This window comes from Alosa alosa, chromosome 7, assembly GCF_017589495.1.
Source record: "Alosa alosa isolate M-15738 ecotype Scorff River chromosome 7, AALO_Geno_1.1, whole genome shotgun sequence".
Taxonomy (NCBI): Eukaryota; Metazoa; Chordata; class Actinopteri; order Clupeiformes; family Clupeidae; genus Alosa; species Alosa alosa.
Genome location: NC_063195.1, coordinates 15,894,550 through 15,912,273, shown reverse-complemented (window position 1 = coordinate 15,912,273; position 17,724 = coordinate 15,894,550). Strand labels below are relative to the sequence as shown.

General features: G+C 41.5%; 1 protein-coding gene across 1 annotated transcript; it reads right to left on the bottom strand.

Annotated features, from left to right (window-relative positions):
• Positions 1–7,915: 7,915 nt before the first annotated feature.
• Positions 7,916–14,590, bottom strand: LOC125298481 (transmembrane emp24 domain-containing protein 1-like). The gene is made up of 4 exons (XM_048249227.1): positions 14,236–14,590; positions 13,006–13,103; positions 12,234–12,420; positions 7,916–11,098 (listed from the first exon to the last, which is right to left on the bottom strand). The coding sequence occupies exons 1-4, from the start codon at positions 14,434–14,436 to the stop codon at positions 10,880–10,882; spliced, it is 705 nt and encodes a 234-aa protein (XP_048105184.1). The 5' UTR covers positions 14,437–14,590; the 3' UTR covers positions 7,916–10,879.
• Between the last annotated feature and the right edge of the window lie 3,134 nt (positions 14,591–17,724).

The following is a 17,724-nucleotide window of genomic DNA, read 5'->3' as shown; positions in this document are numbered from 1 at the left end:
GCACCACTGGTTAGATGTAAAACAGCATTTCGTTTCAGACTAGGCTACTGTTACTTAATTTGTGCATTAACAATAACGTTTCAGACTACTGTTACTTAATTTGTGCATTAACAATAAAGTATTACATGAACTAAAGATGACTAAAATCTTATGTAGAAGAAGAAACATTCACAAAAAATCCATCCATCCAAAAATGACCTTTGTTTTTGATAGCTGTTGAAAACGGCATGGAACTGACAGAGATGTTTTTGTTTATAAATACACAATAAATAAATAAATAAATAAATAAATAACATTATGCTGATACCTTTTGCTTTTCCCAAATACAATGTAGCCTACAGGTGTAAGTGACCTTTCATCAATCCAGTTGCAATGGATGAACTGTGATTAACTGCCCTACTTGTGATTGTTTAGAGATTTTAAAGGTTTTATAACAATGCTACATCTTCCTTGGCTATTCTACAATCTATTCACCTTTTCAGCACCAGTAGGCTACTTTCTGTGCAGCCGCACACACACACTCAGGCATGCCAAACAAGCATACACAAAAGTTTCAAGAGTGGGGGATGGAGTAAAATATGGAGACAAATTGAAGTGTGATTTATTTTCGCGGAACGGATGTACAGGACTGAGCGGCGGTCATATTTTGTACCGCTATGCGGTACATCTAGTTTTTGTAAGGTGTTACTCAGTTAAGTGAGGTGAAACCTGACTAAGAGAAGACTGACTAGACTTGCACAATGATCCTCTCTTAAACCATCTCTGACTGGATGTGAAAGTTGCAGAATACCATAGTAGATTACCAAAGCAGATTACAGATTAGGAAATGTCACACCCACCCTTCCTCTCCTGTAGCATTTGATAATTTGATCAGTGCTCGTTTTAAGTTGAACTAGGGTAGTGCTTAGCTACTACAAACTACTGTTAACTTATGTGATCATTCAATAATCAAACTATCATCAAACAATATTCAAACCTAAACAATTGCACCCTAGACTAAGCTATGATCCTTTTTAATCATATAAATTAGTCCTTTGAGGCCTAGGCTATTTTCAGTGTAATTTTACTAAGCTCTTTGGTCATTGTAAGGGTTATTATGCTAGGCTATATCAAAGATCCTTTAGAACACAAGATAATTATGTGAATCGTCTCGCTTTATCAACCGTCTCTGGCTATATCGTGTTCAAGACAGTATAGGCTACCCATATCTGCGAAGTATGATGTGATCATACTTATGTCAGCCTATATGTCAAGGAAAAATACTTGTGATCATGCTTGTAATAATAATATATAATACAAGATACTTTCTATAGTTATTTTTTGTAGCACAAAGTATTTTTCCTTGACATATAGGCTGACATAAGTATGATCACATCAGACTTTTGCAGATATGGGTATACTGGCACCAACAATCAAAAAATCCAGTGGAAACTAGATGGCAGAAGTGTGTGTAGGCCATTCGGCCCACCATTTTTTTTCTACTTCGCCACCTACAGATGTTTTACCGGTATGATATTTCGAAACACCATGTTATTTCCCATAGACATTCGACGCCCGGACGTTGGGTGGACACGGCTGTTTGTTGAGGTGGGATTTAATCCGGAGAGGTCTATTTCAGTCTTTTGTAACGAGAATGTTTCCCAGATAATTAGGATCCCTTTTAAAATCATGTCATATTATATAATTACAGTATATCCTGGCCATGGATGCATTAATCATTGCATCTTTTTTTGAAAAAATGTCAGGTAAAAAGCAATTAAGCATCCTCTCATCCACCCTGAGAGGAAAGCCCCCTAAAAGGTCCAGGTTAGTGGAGGCTCAGAGGTGGTGAAAAGGGTAGGCCCATTATTGAATTGTCAGTGCCATGTGTCAAATCTTTTCTTCTGCAAATCTGAGCAATTCTAATGTATAAATTATACTTTTGCCCCATTTTGACTTAGAGGGCATTGCTCCTAGACACTTTAGCCGATAATCAAATGCCTGATCTCTTTGGAAAGCTAAGACACTGTAGTTACTGTATTGGGAAACAATTAGAATAACTGTGTGATGTACCGACACAGAGTTACAGAGGCTAGAATATTCTTTTCTTTTTCTACCGGACAAGCATCTCTGAACTGACCCTATTTCAGCCCTCTAGGACTTGACTTGATATGACTTGAGTCCTAGCATCAGGTCTTGTGAAGCTGTGTGTAAAAGAAGATCAATATAGAATGACAATATGAGTAGTTTAGACAATTATTTCCCAGCTCATGCATTTTGTAAAATGCTCTAACTCCCCATAGGACTTTTGGTTATCCAAAATGCATACTGACAATCAAATGCTCACTGCATATGAACCCCTTAGAAGCATAATATTGGCCTCAAATGAAAGGCAACACTCTGAACTAAATAGGGAATAATTACAAAAAATTGCAAATCTTTACAATTTCTATTTCAATTAAATTGGTGTGTATAAGATGGACTATACATCTGCACAATTAATATTGTCGACGGGGAATGCCACTCTTGCCTGTCCTCAAAACTTGAAAACCCTGTCTTACCAAGAAAAAAAGGGGGCTTTTGAGTCTACGGTTGAAGAGAGGCAGGAAGGAGGTAAGGAAGTGGTTGTACTAGGTGTGAATGACTACGACCAAACTCTTACGATAGCCTACAAGGCCTTTCTAGCTCTACTGAGAAACTTAGTCCAATCAAACTAATGGAGGATCTCATTCTCCTCGTCAATAAACTTCAACATGCCTTAAGCTCAGCCGGACAGGGTTGCAACTTGGACTTGTCGCAGATTGCTGTGGTCGGTGGACAGAGCGCAGGCAAAAGCTCTGTGTTGGAGAACTTCGTCGGAAGGTAATTCAGCATCATCTCTAAAGACTTTTATGCTGTTCTTTTAGTCTTTTCCCTTAAACTCTGAGACAAAGTGAAATTTCTGTATTTAACGTTAGGGTCAACCATGCCAAGTTTACGACTGGCTTGCTTGGGTGACAGCAGATTTCCTGTTTGTGTCATTAAGCACATTCAGCCTAGTTGTGAACATGTGTGAGAAGTATCTCTTAGAAGGTGTAGACACACATACACTCATGCTGTTTTCTTTCTTTCATTCAATTTTTGAAAAATGTTTGTTTATTAATCTATTTGATTGTTTGTAGAACAGTTTAGGTGACTGTGGGTTGCCTCATGCACTATTTCTGAAAACATCATCATAAACCACAAGCCACAGATGTTCTACTTTAGTAGTGTAGGTACAGATTCTCACGTCCATGCATGCACTTTACATTTCTTTCAGCTATTTTTTACTTACTTGATTGTTTGTTGACAGACTTACTTATTGTAGACCTATAGCCTACTATATATTTAATTTAATTTAATTTATTGTGCTTATAGAGCGCCAAAACATTACACATGTATCATGGCGCTTTACAGAATGTAGGCAATCAGAGAAAAAGGAAAGAAAGGAAGAAAAGAAAAGAAAGAGAGAGGCCCATGGGTAACAGGGGCGACAGAGGCAGTAGAATGCAATAGTGAGGCCCATGGGTAACAGGGGCGACGGAAAACTCCCTAGAATTGGAGATACATATAGGAAGAAACCTCGAGCAGATCCACGACTCAAGATTGGATTGGACACACACTGGTACAGATATGTGGATATCTGTACCAGTGTGTGTGTTTGTATTATGGTGCATTCATGAGCAACTGGGAAGTGGGAGAATTCTAGGTTCAAGGGGGTATGCCATGCCTGAACTGGGGACTTCTCACTTTGAAAAGGAAGCTTTTGCAAGACCTCCCAGAACATTTTCACATCACTCGATATGATGAACGATAAAACATTAGTCTCTAATTAGGCAAATTAGTCACTTCCTTTATTTATGTTATGGCTACTCATAAGCGCAGGCGCTAGCTAGCCTATAGCAACATCGCCAGTTTGTTGATGTCAAGTGAACGCTCTTAATTTGGAAGCCTTGGGCTGCCTTCACACTTGGTCCGTTTAACTGGACCGAACCCGAGTGCAATTATTCCCCCCCTTAGCCCTGATCCAGCTGGTCTCCATTCACATTACATTTTTGTTTGCGCACCTAGGTCCGTTTATATCATAAACACTAGCTTCTATTTACCAATACCACTAACGTTGCAATAACGGCAATTTATTTCCTGGTTTCCTGGTCTCAGGTCCGCACCTGAATTTGGTATACTGCATTCACATTATTAGAGTTAACCAAACCAACGATCCAAACAAACTCGGGTCTAGAGCAAAGGGTCAAATGTGAATGTCCCAGCTAACACATAATGTTGCAGCGAAGTTATCTTCTGACCACAGCCTTGCGGCGTTGCAGCAACGCTGTACAAATAAATGTTGTCATTTGGTACCGCAAGTAACGTGGCAGTGACTAACGGAACGCAACTGTGTGTAGGAGCCGATAGTTATTGGCTCCTACACACAGTTGCGTTCCGTCAACGCATGCCAGTGGGTGTTCCCGACGGTAGCTATGCAAATGACTTGAAGTATAACCATAATTTGATTGGTTGGTGCCGTCCCTCGATTGGCTTGATTGGCCGGTGCCGTCTGTCGGTGCAGCAACAGCTGAACTTCTCAACCATGGAGGTAGTTCTCAACGCGAGCGACGGGAGAAACGCAACGCAACGGACCCACAATTCAGTTCGGCAACAGATGACGTGAGCCCATGTAAAGTCAATGGGATGTGTCTCCAGCAACGCAACGCACGCAGCTGTGTGTAGGAGCCGTATCTGCGACGTTGTGCCATGGTACTCGCAAAAGTTGCCATATAGTTCATGATTAAAGTTGCCACAACGTCACGACCTGGTAGCCTGATAACATAGCCGGTTTGTACCGTGGATAACGTTACCACAATTTTGTGCAATCACTTGCAAAAGTCACATTACATACATTACATTCACATTACATACACATTATCACATTACATACATTACATTCACATTACATACATTACATTCACTACATTCACATTACATACATTACATTCACATTACATACATTACATTCACATTACATTCACATTACATACATTACATTCACATTATCACATTACATACATAACATACATTACATTCACATTACATTCACACAACTGGCTGCAGAAGGACAGCAGGTACACATTCACATCAACAGCGACTGGCAATCAAGCTACAGTGCAAAAGGAGAGAAAAAGCAATATAGCTTGAATGTTACCTAAAGTCTCCTTTAAAGATGCTCTAAGCCAGTGGTCCCCAAACTTTTTCTTCCGAGGGCCAGATTACTATGCCTGGCTCTAAGAGAGGGCCAGAGACTCGGAGTATATCAGTAACCATAAATAGCTTAGTGCTGTGAACAACAGCAGTCTACCTTAGTTGAATATTCCATTACATTTCATCTATAGGCTATTGCAATTTAATACCATTGTTAGCTGTGTTTATATTGCCATCATGCCATATCAGTGTAAAACGTAACTCAAATTAAATAATACTAATAAAAATACTTTTGCATTCCCAAAAGTATATTTTATTAAAAATGTGTGAACTCTGAAATCTGAAAATGTTAAGTTCTCAAACTATGAGAATTTTATGAAGCGCTGAAGTGGTCTGAAATGACCACCATTCTAACTTTCACTCACCTGAACTTGTGACCTCTTTGTTGGCCTATGAACATTTGAACGAGGAATACAAAATAGAAATAATTATCCCAGAAAGTCCCAGAAATATGACTTGAATAGAAGTTAGTTAGTTATTAACAATTAATTGATAAAATTTTACAATACTTTGAGCACTGATGCAGTCAGCATAGGCCTCTTACATTGTTTGCAGGTAGGCCTACATTTCATTTGATGGCAAACGCGAAACAGCGCCAAAATAACCACCAGTGGACAAAAAGAGTATTACATGTGTAAGAGTATTACATGTGTCGCCATAGAGAATGAATGGGGGAAATTGCGGAGGTTATAGTTTGACGATGTCGTACTCCCGTGCGGGCCGGTTGCTATATACGACGGACATGTTTTGGGGGGCCACCCAAAATGAGGTGGCGGGCCGTAGTTTGGGGACCACTGCTCTAAGCGATGGTACTTGTTTTTTTAGACTAAAACATTTTATGTCACTTACTGCAAACATCACCTAACCAACTGCTGGCTGTCTGTGTCCTGAATACACTGTAAAAAAAACGCAATCGACAGCCCAGGCTCCAAAAACGGCAACAAAAACAACCTGGGCAAACCTAGCCGATAAAAACATAACATACTGTTCCAGCAAATCACAGACGAGATGCGCGTTTAGGAGAGTTTCAGTTGCACTGGAGCAGCACGGGAGGGAGGGGGAGGAAGTAGTGAGCTAGCTCTATGTTTTGTTTGAAAGTCAACAGAAGTGACGTTACCCAGCATCGCTTAGAGCACCTTTAACAATGCAGCTTAAATGTTAGCTACTGTAAAGTCTTTTTTAGCCAATGTAGCTATGTTGAATGTTACAATACCAGGTGGTTATTATTATTGATGTAGTACACTCAATACAGATACCTCATTCTTATCTGTCTGTCTTTCTTGCTCTGTCTCTCTCTCTCTCACACACACAGACACAGGTGGATAAAGTACACAATTTCTTCAAGTTAAAGTATATACCCACCTTGTCAAATATTACTTCAACACAAATGAAAGTACATTTTTACAGAACTACTTGCTTTTAAAAATACTTAAAAAATAAGTATTCAAAATATGTATACATTATTGTATAACAGTACCATGCCAGCACCATGCACACACACACTCACTCACACATACACACTCTCACTCACACATACACACTCTCACTCACTTAACCATCCACCTCCCTCTTATTCTGTCTCGCACACACACACACAACCTATTCTTTCTCTCACTCACTCTGTCTCTCTCTCTCACTTACTTCCTCACTCGCTCACTCACTCTCTGGTTTTTGACCTCTCCTTCTCTCTCTCACTCACTCTCTCTCTCTCCCTTCCTTCCACACTCACTCTCATACATACACACTTATGCACTGTCTTGTTTTTTACCTTTCTCTCCTTCCCTCTCTCACTCACTCTCTGTCTCTCTCTCTCCCTTCCTTCCTCACACTCACTCTCGTACCGGTACATACACTCTCATACACTCATTCACCCTCTCGTTTTTGATCTCTCTCCTCAGCCCCCCCCCTCCCAACGTCGTCCTCCACCAGCCAGTGCTGCTCCCCCCCCCCTGGTCGCCCCCCTGCAGTGAGGGGACCCACGCCGGGGCCGCCCCAGAACCCCTCGCCTGCTTTCGGGGCGCCCCCCCATCCCGTCCCGCCCCGGTCCTCCCCCTGCGTTTGGGAACAGCACCATGGACCCCACTCCCAGAGAATCCTTTGTGTGGCTCCCTAGCATACCCAGGCAAGTAACCAAGTAACCAAGTAACCTCCTTCAGCTCCAAACCGGCCCACCATCATCCGTCCAGTCGAACCCTCACTGCTACACTAGTGGATATCTGGGTAACACGGAACGGAGACATTTTTTAACTTCACATCAAAACGACTATTTGTTCTAGGTATTTTTTTTTTTTTATGTTTTGCCAATATTATTTAAAACGATTGAGATTAATTTGTTTAAAAACAATACAAATGTTAAGAAAAAAATGAATAGGAAATAATTTGTTGAAAAATAAGAGTATAAGTAGTATAGTATAAGTATATATACACTCTTTTGATCCCGTGAGGGAAATTTGGTCTCTGCATTTATCCCAATCCGTGAATTAGTGAAACACACTATGTGAACACACAGTAAGGTGAAGCACACACTAATCCCGGCGCAGTGAGCTGCCTGCAACAACAGCGGCGCTCGGGGAGCAGTGAGGGGTTAGGTGCATCAGCCGTGCCTACTGGTCGGGGTTCGAACCGGCAACCCTCCGGTTACAAGTCCGAAGAGCTAACCAGTAGGCCACGGCTGCCCCTTAATAAAACCGTTAAGTCAAAGATGAAAAGGAAATAAATTCAATTACATTTTTGACAAGTGGTTAATCAAAATGTATCATCATTGACAAATGTTGTGGGTTTGTTTATTATTTTCCAATGTCTGAAATCATGATGTACAAATGTTTAAACAATCTTCAATTAAACATGATTATAAAATTGACTCAAGTGATCTCATTCTCTTTTCATACCATACTTAAAAATGTGCTAAATTTTGTTGTCATGTCAACCCAATGGAAGTCCAAAACGCTATGCTATTTTTTACTCTGACCATTTTTTTACAGTCTCAATTAGACTAGTCTAAAATAGCTTTGTGAAACCAGCCCCCGGTATGACATGACAAAGTGCCTCAGCCTGACACTTACAGCTAATGGCCTGTAGGGGGCACCAGATAACAAAACTATGACGGGCCTGCCGGCATCTTTGGGGAAGATTTGGGGTCTTGAATGACCCAGGATGACCATAAATTAGGCTACTATAGTTTTTTTCCCCTATTGATAGAAATTTAGGTAATAAGTCTTGTGTAAAAGAGGGCTGAGTTATGGCGATGCAATATGATGAAAATTAGTGGTTCATGTCATTATCTCATAGGGGTATTGTGAGTGAATCCTTAACAGCAACATGTAGATGTTTTTGTCTTCAGTAAAATAATGGCTTCAACTCATTTTGACGATGACTTAAAATATAACATGGTGTCTCTGCCTCTGCGTGGGATTACATGGCAATACTTACACCAAATTGCTTTAGTAGTTTTAAAAAAAGGTACTGACTACTGAGGTCATTTAGGTCAACTATTCAATCATTGGTCTAGAGATCATGGCAAAGTATTGATATTATATGGTTGCCCACGCAGATTATTGTTATTATTATTTTTAGAACAACTGTTAGACCTACACCATAAATAGAGTATGGTCGCTAAGCACAAATTAGGCAACAGTCCTTAATATAAACACGCTCTGTGTCAGAGTTTCCTTCGTTGCTCACCTCCTCTTCCTGTTTCAGTGCGTACGTCACCACCACACAGGAAGTACGACTCATGAGACGAAAAGGGAGATGGCGTTTCAGCGACAGATTTAAGTTGAACAAATGAAGACATCTTTTGTCTGTTCTCAGATCAGAAAGCACACTGACGAGCGGTTTTCTCATCTGGTTAAACGTTAAACGTCAAAGTAAAGCTAATAAACTGCCTTGAACAGATCAGTTTCAGTACCACTTTCTTTGCTGTCAGAAATGAAAGTGTATAATTATTAGCACAATACTCACACTTATTCACACTAGACACACAATATAGGCTATGTATTGACCTTTTTAAACATGTGCGACACCAAGGTTTTTCCGGTAGCACAGAAAAATAACATTAAGTTAATGGTAACTTGGGGACCAACAAAAACAAAAAACAAGTTTTAAAGTCGTCATTTTGTAGAGCATTACGCTAAAGTCCGGTTCATTTTAATTTCAAAGTGTCTGCGTTGGTTTTGAGGGTTTCAACCGAAACAGACTGAAAGGGTCAATATGGAGCCTCATCAGTGAATTTTTCGAACATTCATATTGAGTTTAAATTGACTACTAGCGACCCTCGCACTAGTTGAACGGCAAATAAGAATGACATGGGTATATTGTACTTTGAATTTTATTTTCTTTTTTTTTTTGTAAAAAGTAAACTCTTAAAAAAATCCATCTGATTCATCACAGCATACATATATTTCACATCTCATAACGCATCTCCCTTTTGTTAATATTAACAAAATGATAAAAACACACGTGCATGCATAACACGCACGCGAACACACACACACACACACACACACACACAGCTTTAAACTTGAATTTATGTAAACGCCACCACTGCTCTCTTCTCCATGTGATCAATCAAGTCAAAGTTTGAGTACGTGGCACATGATGTAGTTAAGAGAATCCCCACTCAACCTCTGACCCTTCCCGAATACACACACACACTTCTTGTTGAATTGTAAAGTACCTGTGGTGAACAGGAAAATGCCGAATGCAAAGTACCACTGACATTAAGCTGAGTCACTCAGGCCAATGGGAGGACCACTGTTATTAAGCTGAGTCACTCAGGCCAATGATCATGACGCAATCATGGCCTTGCTACTTAATGAAGCAAATCAAGTAGACACTAAAAAGGCACTGCAATAATTCATTTTAGCACTCCATATACACCTCTGAAGTTCACCTACAAAAAAAAAAGACCCAAAGCTGCCATCTTTGCCCATATAAGGAGATCCTGGTACCATCTTTGCCCATATAGAGAGATCCGGATTTTTGTAGGCAAACAGAGATCTATTCACACTTCAGTAACTGTCTCTCTCTTCTTCCCTTCCTCTCTCTCTCTCTTTCTTTCTGTTAGAAACTCCTCACCTCTTTTTGTCTTCATCGCTCACACTGATCCTCATTCTCTCCACTCTTTCTCTCTCTATGTCTGTCTGTCCATCCTCTGTGATTGGTTGAGGTGGTTGAGAGAAGGCAGCTGATTGGTTCTTCTCTCACCAGAGCTCAAATAAGCAGGTAACAAAACTGGCTAGGTTTATTATATTGGGGGGCACACAAAGAAAGTGAGAGTGAGAGAGAGAGAGAGAAAGAAAGAGAAAGAAAGAGAAAGAGAGAGAGAGAGAGAAAAAATAATCAATGGTGGGGGAACAAGTGAGGGAGAATAAAAAGACTGCTGGCTTGTACTAACTGCATGTGAGCGTCAGACTATTACATAGTACTGAATGCTCTCTGTACACTGAGACAAAGACATTGAAAAAAAAAAATAGAAACAGAAATGCAACAAACTGCTTCGCTTGCATCCAATTAGGATGATCTAACTGACAGCAAAGTAATCAAACTGGGAGAGTCTTCAAATCACCCTGCTCACAGACCGCACCCCCCCACCTCCACAACACACACACACCACGCTCCGCTGCCTCTACGTGCACACCCTCCTCTTGTCGTCGAAGAGGCGGCGGACGGTGTAGACCTGCGTGAAGGCGACGGTGAGCAGGACCAGCAGGCTGACGCAGGACCAGAAGGACACGCGCCACAGGTTGTCCTCCAGCAGGTAGCGGTCACGCGCCTCGTGCGTACGCAGCGCCGTCTGCATCTGACGACTGCGCTCCAGGCGCCGGTGCACCGAGTCCATGGACTCCTGAGAGGAGGAGGGAGATAAAAAGAGAGAGAGAGAAAAAAGAGGGGGAGAGAAGAAAAGGTGGGTACAGGGAGAAGAACAGAGGGGTGGTGGGAGTGGGGCATTAGCAGGAGAGATAAACATGAAAGAGAGGGAGAGATGGAGGGGGGATAAAGAGAGAGGAACGGTGAAAAGAGGGGGAGAGAAGAAGAGGAGAAGAAGAGGTGAAGAAGAGGAGAAGAAGAGGTGAAGAAGAGGAGAAGAAGAGGAGAAGAAGAGGAGAAGAAGAGGTGAAGAAGAGGAGAAGAAGAGGAGAAGAAGAGGAGAAGAAGAGGTGGGTACAGGGAGAAGAACAGAGGGGTGGTGGGAGTGGGGCATTAGCAGGAGAGATAAACAGAGAGAATGAAAGAGAGGGAGAGATGTGGAGAGAAGAACCATCAAAAAAAAAGGAGAGTTGGGTAGAGAGGTGGACAGTCAAAAAGAGGGAGAGAGGAGGAGAGGCAGGTAGAGAGAAGGGGAGAACAAGAAAAAAAATAAAGAGAAAAATCAGTAAATATTTTTAAGACACTAGTGTCCACTTCAGATCTGTCCTCATAATTACAATCAATACAAATTCCCATTTCCTTTACTTTCAAATGTTTCACTGTTCATACCTATAACTTCTCAAAACAGCATATTGCTTATTCATTTCTAATCTTGTGTAATGCCTTGGCACCACATGATTGATATGTGCTCCGTCACATGACATTTTTTCCATCACCATATATGTTATATGGTCTATAATTTAATTTACATGTAACATGGGGTATGACGTTCAAAACTGACAATCAGTGTCAAGGCCTCGGAGCACAAGTGTTTCAAAACACTGCTTCAAAACGTGGTTCAAAACAGCCATGTCATGTGACCACTGCTTCGAAACAATCTGGCACAACGGCTTCGAACGTTTCAGTGTTTCACAAAGCCTCACTTTGCCCATCCGTAGTAATCACATTACCATTACGGTCTTGTGTTGTAAGTGGTTATTTTGTCAGTAATAACATTAACATTATAAGGTCTCTCGTCTCTAGTCGCTGTAAATGTGAATGACGCTTAACCATGCTTTAGGCAACGATGCCCTCTGATTGGTGAGTGTTGTGGAAGGGGGCAGAGCACTGACCCTGATATCCTCTAGCTTGTACTCTAATAGGCTCTCAGGCTCTCCCAGGCCCGCCCACTCGTCGTCCCCGCCCTCCTCGGACGCCGGCCCCTCCAGGATGACCTCGAAGAAGACCATCTTCTCCGAGAAGCGGCTGAAGCTGTTGTCAAAGCAGATCTGGTAGTCGCCTTCCTCAGTGGGCTCAACACTACAGTGAGGAGGAGGAGGACGAGGCGGAGGAGGAGGAGGATGAGGAGGCGGAAAAGGAGGACGAGGAGGAGGAGGAGGAGGACGAGGCGGAGGAGGAGGAGGACGGGAGGAGGAGGAGGACGAGGCGGAGGAGGAGGAGGACGAGGAGGAGGAAAAGGAGGAGCGAGGAGGAGGAGGACGAGGCGGAGGAGGCGGAGGACGAGGAGGACGAGGCGGAGGAGGAGGAGGAAAAGAAAAGAAAAATGGAAGGAGAAGCAAAGGATGAAAAAGAGGAATGAGAAAAAGAGGAAGAAAAGGAGGAACAGGAAGGAGAGAAGAACAGGAAAAAAGAAAAAGGAGAAGGAGAAACAAAGGATGAAAAAGAGGAGGAAGAAGAAAAAGAAGATGAATAAGAAAGGAAAAGAGGAGGAAACACAAAAAAAAAAAAGACAATTACTTTTTAATAACAACTGTGTGCTAGAAATCTGACATTCCTTTCCTGACCGCCATGCACAACAAGAGCAGACTCGTTGTGAGAGACCTCCCATCCTAGGGACTATCTAGTCAATGGGCGCTCGGGATGGAGGCAGTCAGAGGGACTCACGTGTGGACGCCGTCGGAGCGACGGAACTCTGAGATCAGCTGATAGCCATGAGGAGAGAGGATGGTGAAGTCCACATCCATGCCTGCACCTGCGATGATCTAACACACACACACACACACACACTTACTTGGACTTTCCTCTTTGCATTAAACACAAATACAACACCAGACAGATAATGTGATATCAAATGCAAACATGACATCACCCACGTAGGCCTACATAGTATAAGTAGCCTATACTATGTACAAAGACTATTACACACAATAAGTTACTAAATGCGCTCTCTCTCTGACTCTATCGCTCTCTCTCTCTCTCTCAGTGTTTCACCAATTCAGTCCATTCCTAATAGCACTATACAAGCAGATCTACAATAAAAACAGAACTTATAATGCTGACTCATTAGGAGGGGCATTTGTTCGTTAACACATCCGTCACTGTTTCATCAGAGTGTAAAGGCAAGAACAGAACAACAGATCGCATCCCAACCTCACAAAACTTGGGCTTGAGAGAGAGAGAGAGAGAGAGAGAGAGAGAGAGACCACTGCCTAAAAGGTAACGGATGTAACAGCAGGACATAGCTGATCATAATCAATGGGCTAGCACTTTATGACGCTTCCTTGGTTGCAGTGTGCGTGCAATGGACAAACAGGAACACCCACACATCAAACACAAGACAAGCTCAGCATCTCACGTTACATTAGCTAGAAACTCCAAGTTCCACAGGTCAAATGCGCAACAATACAGAGTAGGCGCGAAAACAAGGCGCATGAATTGACAGGTCTTGCGGTTCACCCTTTCGCGGAACTAGCATGTCTTCAACAGCTTTCAAACATCAAGTGTTCCTTGACATAAAAGGCTAGAGCTACCCCAATAGACTGTTTTTTCGTAATTTAACATCCATTCAAGCCCAGGTTGATGCAAGGGCCCGGGCTCGCAATAACGTGGGTGCGAGGTCTATTAACCTTACATCAAACAAAGCTGACATTACTCACTTGTGTAAAGCTCATACACTTGCACTAAAGTGCCACGTTAACTAACTTAGGCCACATAATAAATGGCTAGTTAGCAGCTTAGCCATGACTGTCATTTTCAATTATCGACTAATTGCCAGCTAACTAACAGTTAGCTAAATAACATTTGTTAGCTCACAACTGCAGTGTCAGAGAGGCTAACCTTAAATTAAACTGGCAAGCTAGGTTATAAGACATTGGAGTTTAATGCTAATGTTACCTGGTATTCAACTTCCATAGAGCCATTTTTCGACGCCGTTTGGAAGAAGCATTCTGTTCTTCCTGCTGGCAGTAGAAATGTAAACTCACTATCAAGGTTCGGGCTGAAACCGCCGACCGTCTGCGTGAAAAACGCAATAAGTACAGAGATAACGACACATTTAGGTGATAACCTAACGTAATCTACTCGATAGGAATTCATAACGAACAGTTTCCGCTCCGCTTTAGTTGGCTGTTGTCAAAGGTTAGGTGACATTGTGCTAGCCAGATACCTAACATTAGCTCCACAGCATCGCAATGCATTAGCCTGGGCTACAGTAACTTTTTGTATCAACACCCGATTGGTTAGATGAGCTCTCGACTCTAACGGGGAAATAAACCAGGAAATAAACCAATCACATTATACCGAGTGTCCGCTCGTCCTCCAATGGTTGAAAGCCGCAATGAAGCGGCTTCTGTTGCTTTATAAACACTGAAGTAGGCTAGGCCCAGAGGCAGACAGAGTACACAGCTTCATTACTTGAGTAAAAGTACAGATACCCTTTGCTACATTTTACTCAAGTACAAGTAGAAGTACAACAGTCAGATGTCTACTTAAGTAAAAGTACTGAAGTACTTGTTTTTAAAAGTACTTGAGTATCAAGAGTACAAGAGTAGCCTACATTTTCTAAATATTGCATTACTACTGCAACAGTGCTTACATTTATGTACAGAAACGTACATGGAGTTATGAAAAATGTTAATGTTAATACATTGGAGAATGTAAAATGAATTGGAAGTAAAATCAAGTCATTTTCATCTTTTTACCATGTTGCCAGGGATGGGCAGTATTTCTAATACATGTATTTAAAATATGTATTTCAAATACAAAATACTATTTTGTAATTGAAACACTTGAAGCAAAAACTTGTTCAAAAAATTAACTTGTTCAGAAAATTGAAATAGTCTGGCGAGGTGGGGCCACAGGTTGGCACTTTTCCAGGATGGACCTGCCGTGTCTTCATCCATTGTTTCGTCCATGGTTTCATCTCTTATCTAAATCTGACCATGGAGTTGACTTTGGCGGAAAGCTGAAGGTGATTGCTGATAGGCTGTCCCAATCAGTGGCGCCTGCACAATCCAATCACGTTTGAGAAACAACAAATTGAGGGTTTCCGAGATTTTTCTTTTTCCCTTTTTTTTTAGAAGTAGTAACAGGTACTCACGGTTATGGATAGAAATGTAGTGGAGTAAAGAGTACAATATTTGCCTCTCAAATGTACTTGAGTAAAGTCATGAGTACTCCCCAAAAATGATACTCGAATAAAGTACAGATCCCCAGGGCCGTTTCAAGGAATTTGGGGGCCCCAAGCAAAATGGACATGGAAACCCCAATCCCACGCTAACGCCTACAGGAACCACAGCATAGCCATACAGTTTAAATTCCCCCACACTTTATATAAATAAAAAATGTTGACAGTGCAAATACTGCTGTTGCATATATACTGTGCATTTGTTTTGAACATTTTGAACATTTGCAAAAACACCACCATACCATAAAATCCAATGTCAGCTTCTTCCTCATGAATAGAGGATGAAGTTGATGTACCTGGGAAAATAATTGAAAAAAAAAAAAATCTGAAATTACCTGTGAAGTACGTTTGACCATTTCACTGTTAGCATATTGGAAATGGTCATTATCAGCTCAGCTCAGTGAGAGAAATTCACTCTACCTTCATCAGTGGAGGTATCCTTAGGAAGAGCTAGGGCTGAGAAATGTAAGCAAATCACCTTGAGGGAGAAAGAAAATATATGTTAGCATTTCCATATTTTGACATTTAGAAGGGATGCAGCTACTTTCACAACTACCAATGCTTACTGTAAAAACATCCCAAGCTAATGTTATACATTGACCTAGGCCTACTTGTAGCTTAGCATTTAAGCATTCTGCTGTTTGAGAATTAGACAGACGCACAGTGCTTTAAAGACAGTAAACAGCTGGCGTACATGAATACTACTAGACATGAATGTTCCAGTCTGCTTTGATGCACGGAATTTATTGTGTGGTTTTCCGAACCCCCATTTGGTAAATAGATTATCATGGTCGAATAGTTAGTATAGCAGAGAATATGCCACTTTCATCAAAACCTATTACAAAGCTATAGCAATGTTATGTCATTAAATACGATAAACAGTGATTCTGGAACAGATCTGCGTCTTCCTTATCCCGTTAATAAACCAAGTTGCGCTAACTGTTCTAGTTTGTTACAAGCAGCATGGGCTGTCAGGCAGGTAGTTAACAGAGCCCAGGTAGTTATTAAAGGGACACCAGGCAACGTTTTCGTGTTAATTAATCATCTTCGTAAGTCGGTATATGGTTAAATGACTCATTACAGGCCGAATGAAGACTCTCTCGCCCGCCCCTATTGCCTGTAGGCAGAATATCCCGCTTGCAAGTTCAGTGTATCGTACCCGGCGACCGAAGCAGGATCAGTTTACAGCACAGAGGCAGGCTAACGAAACGCTAGCGTTTGTTGCAAGCGATGTGTATAATGGCAGAGCCGTGAAGAAGCAGCGAAAACCCTTGACGGAAGATGCAAAGAAAAGGAAAAGAGCTTCAGACCGAGCGAGGGGGAGTTTTGTAGAGAAAAAGCATCAGGCTTGCCTGGTGTCTCTTTAAGTCCCATTGTACCGAATTTTGGATGCAGTTCCACCAGAGTTCCACTGGGGGGCGATCGCCATGAGTGCAGACTGAATGGGAGTCAATGGAGCTAGACGGCTAAATTTGTCTCTTTCACCTGATTGTCGTTGACAAATCTCAGATTTGATTGTAGTTTGTATAACTTCAACATGGGTTATAGGTCAAAAGTTGAATGGACGAGTACTTATGTCTTTTTGATTTCTTACAGGTTGGGTCGTTGTTGCACATAACACGCTAGCATTGTGCTAATGAATGACGTCATTGACACATTTGAAAGGCTTTTAAGAACAATTAAGTGACTTTAAAAAATATAATACTCAACCAAGTGTATTTTCTTTGCCTCCCCTTTTGAATACAATACTCAAATTACTTAAAAAAAAAAATTATATCCCGAGAAAAGTGGATTTTGAGGGGTACGGCTCCATGCGTATATAGACCTCCATGCATTCTGCACTCGTGGACGAGTGCCCTCATGTGGAACCACAGTAGGAACTGCAACCAATTCAGAAACCGGAAGTTTTCCGAGAGTGGCAGTTCTCCCTGTATTAGACATTCTCTGTAGTTAACATAAACATTTTTTGCTAGGCTAGCCTTCCTGCTGCGACATTACACCATTTGTACAAGACAGGAAGTAGAGCTATTTCATATACTGTAATTTATCACTTACCACTATCTTGTTTTTTCTTGTCATCCTCTTCCTTTCTCTTCTTTCTTTTCTGGCTTCCGGACGCATAACTTCGCTTCAATTATGACAATTATGACTATAACATTGCAATTATATAATATATTATGTCTATGATTATGACTGCG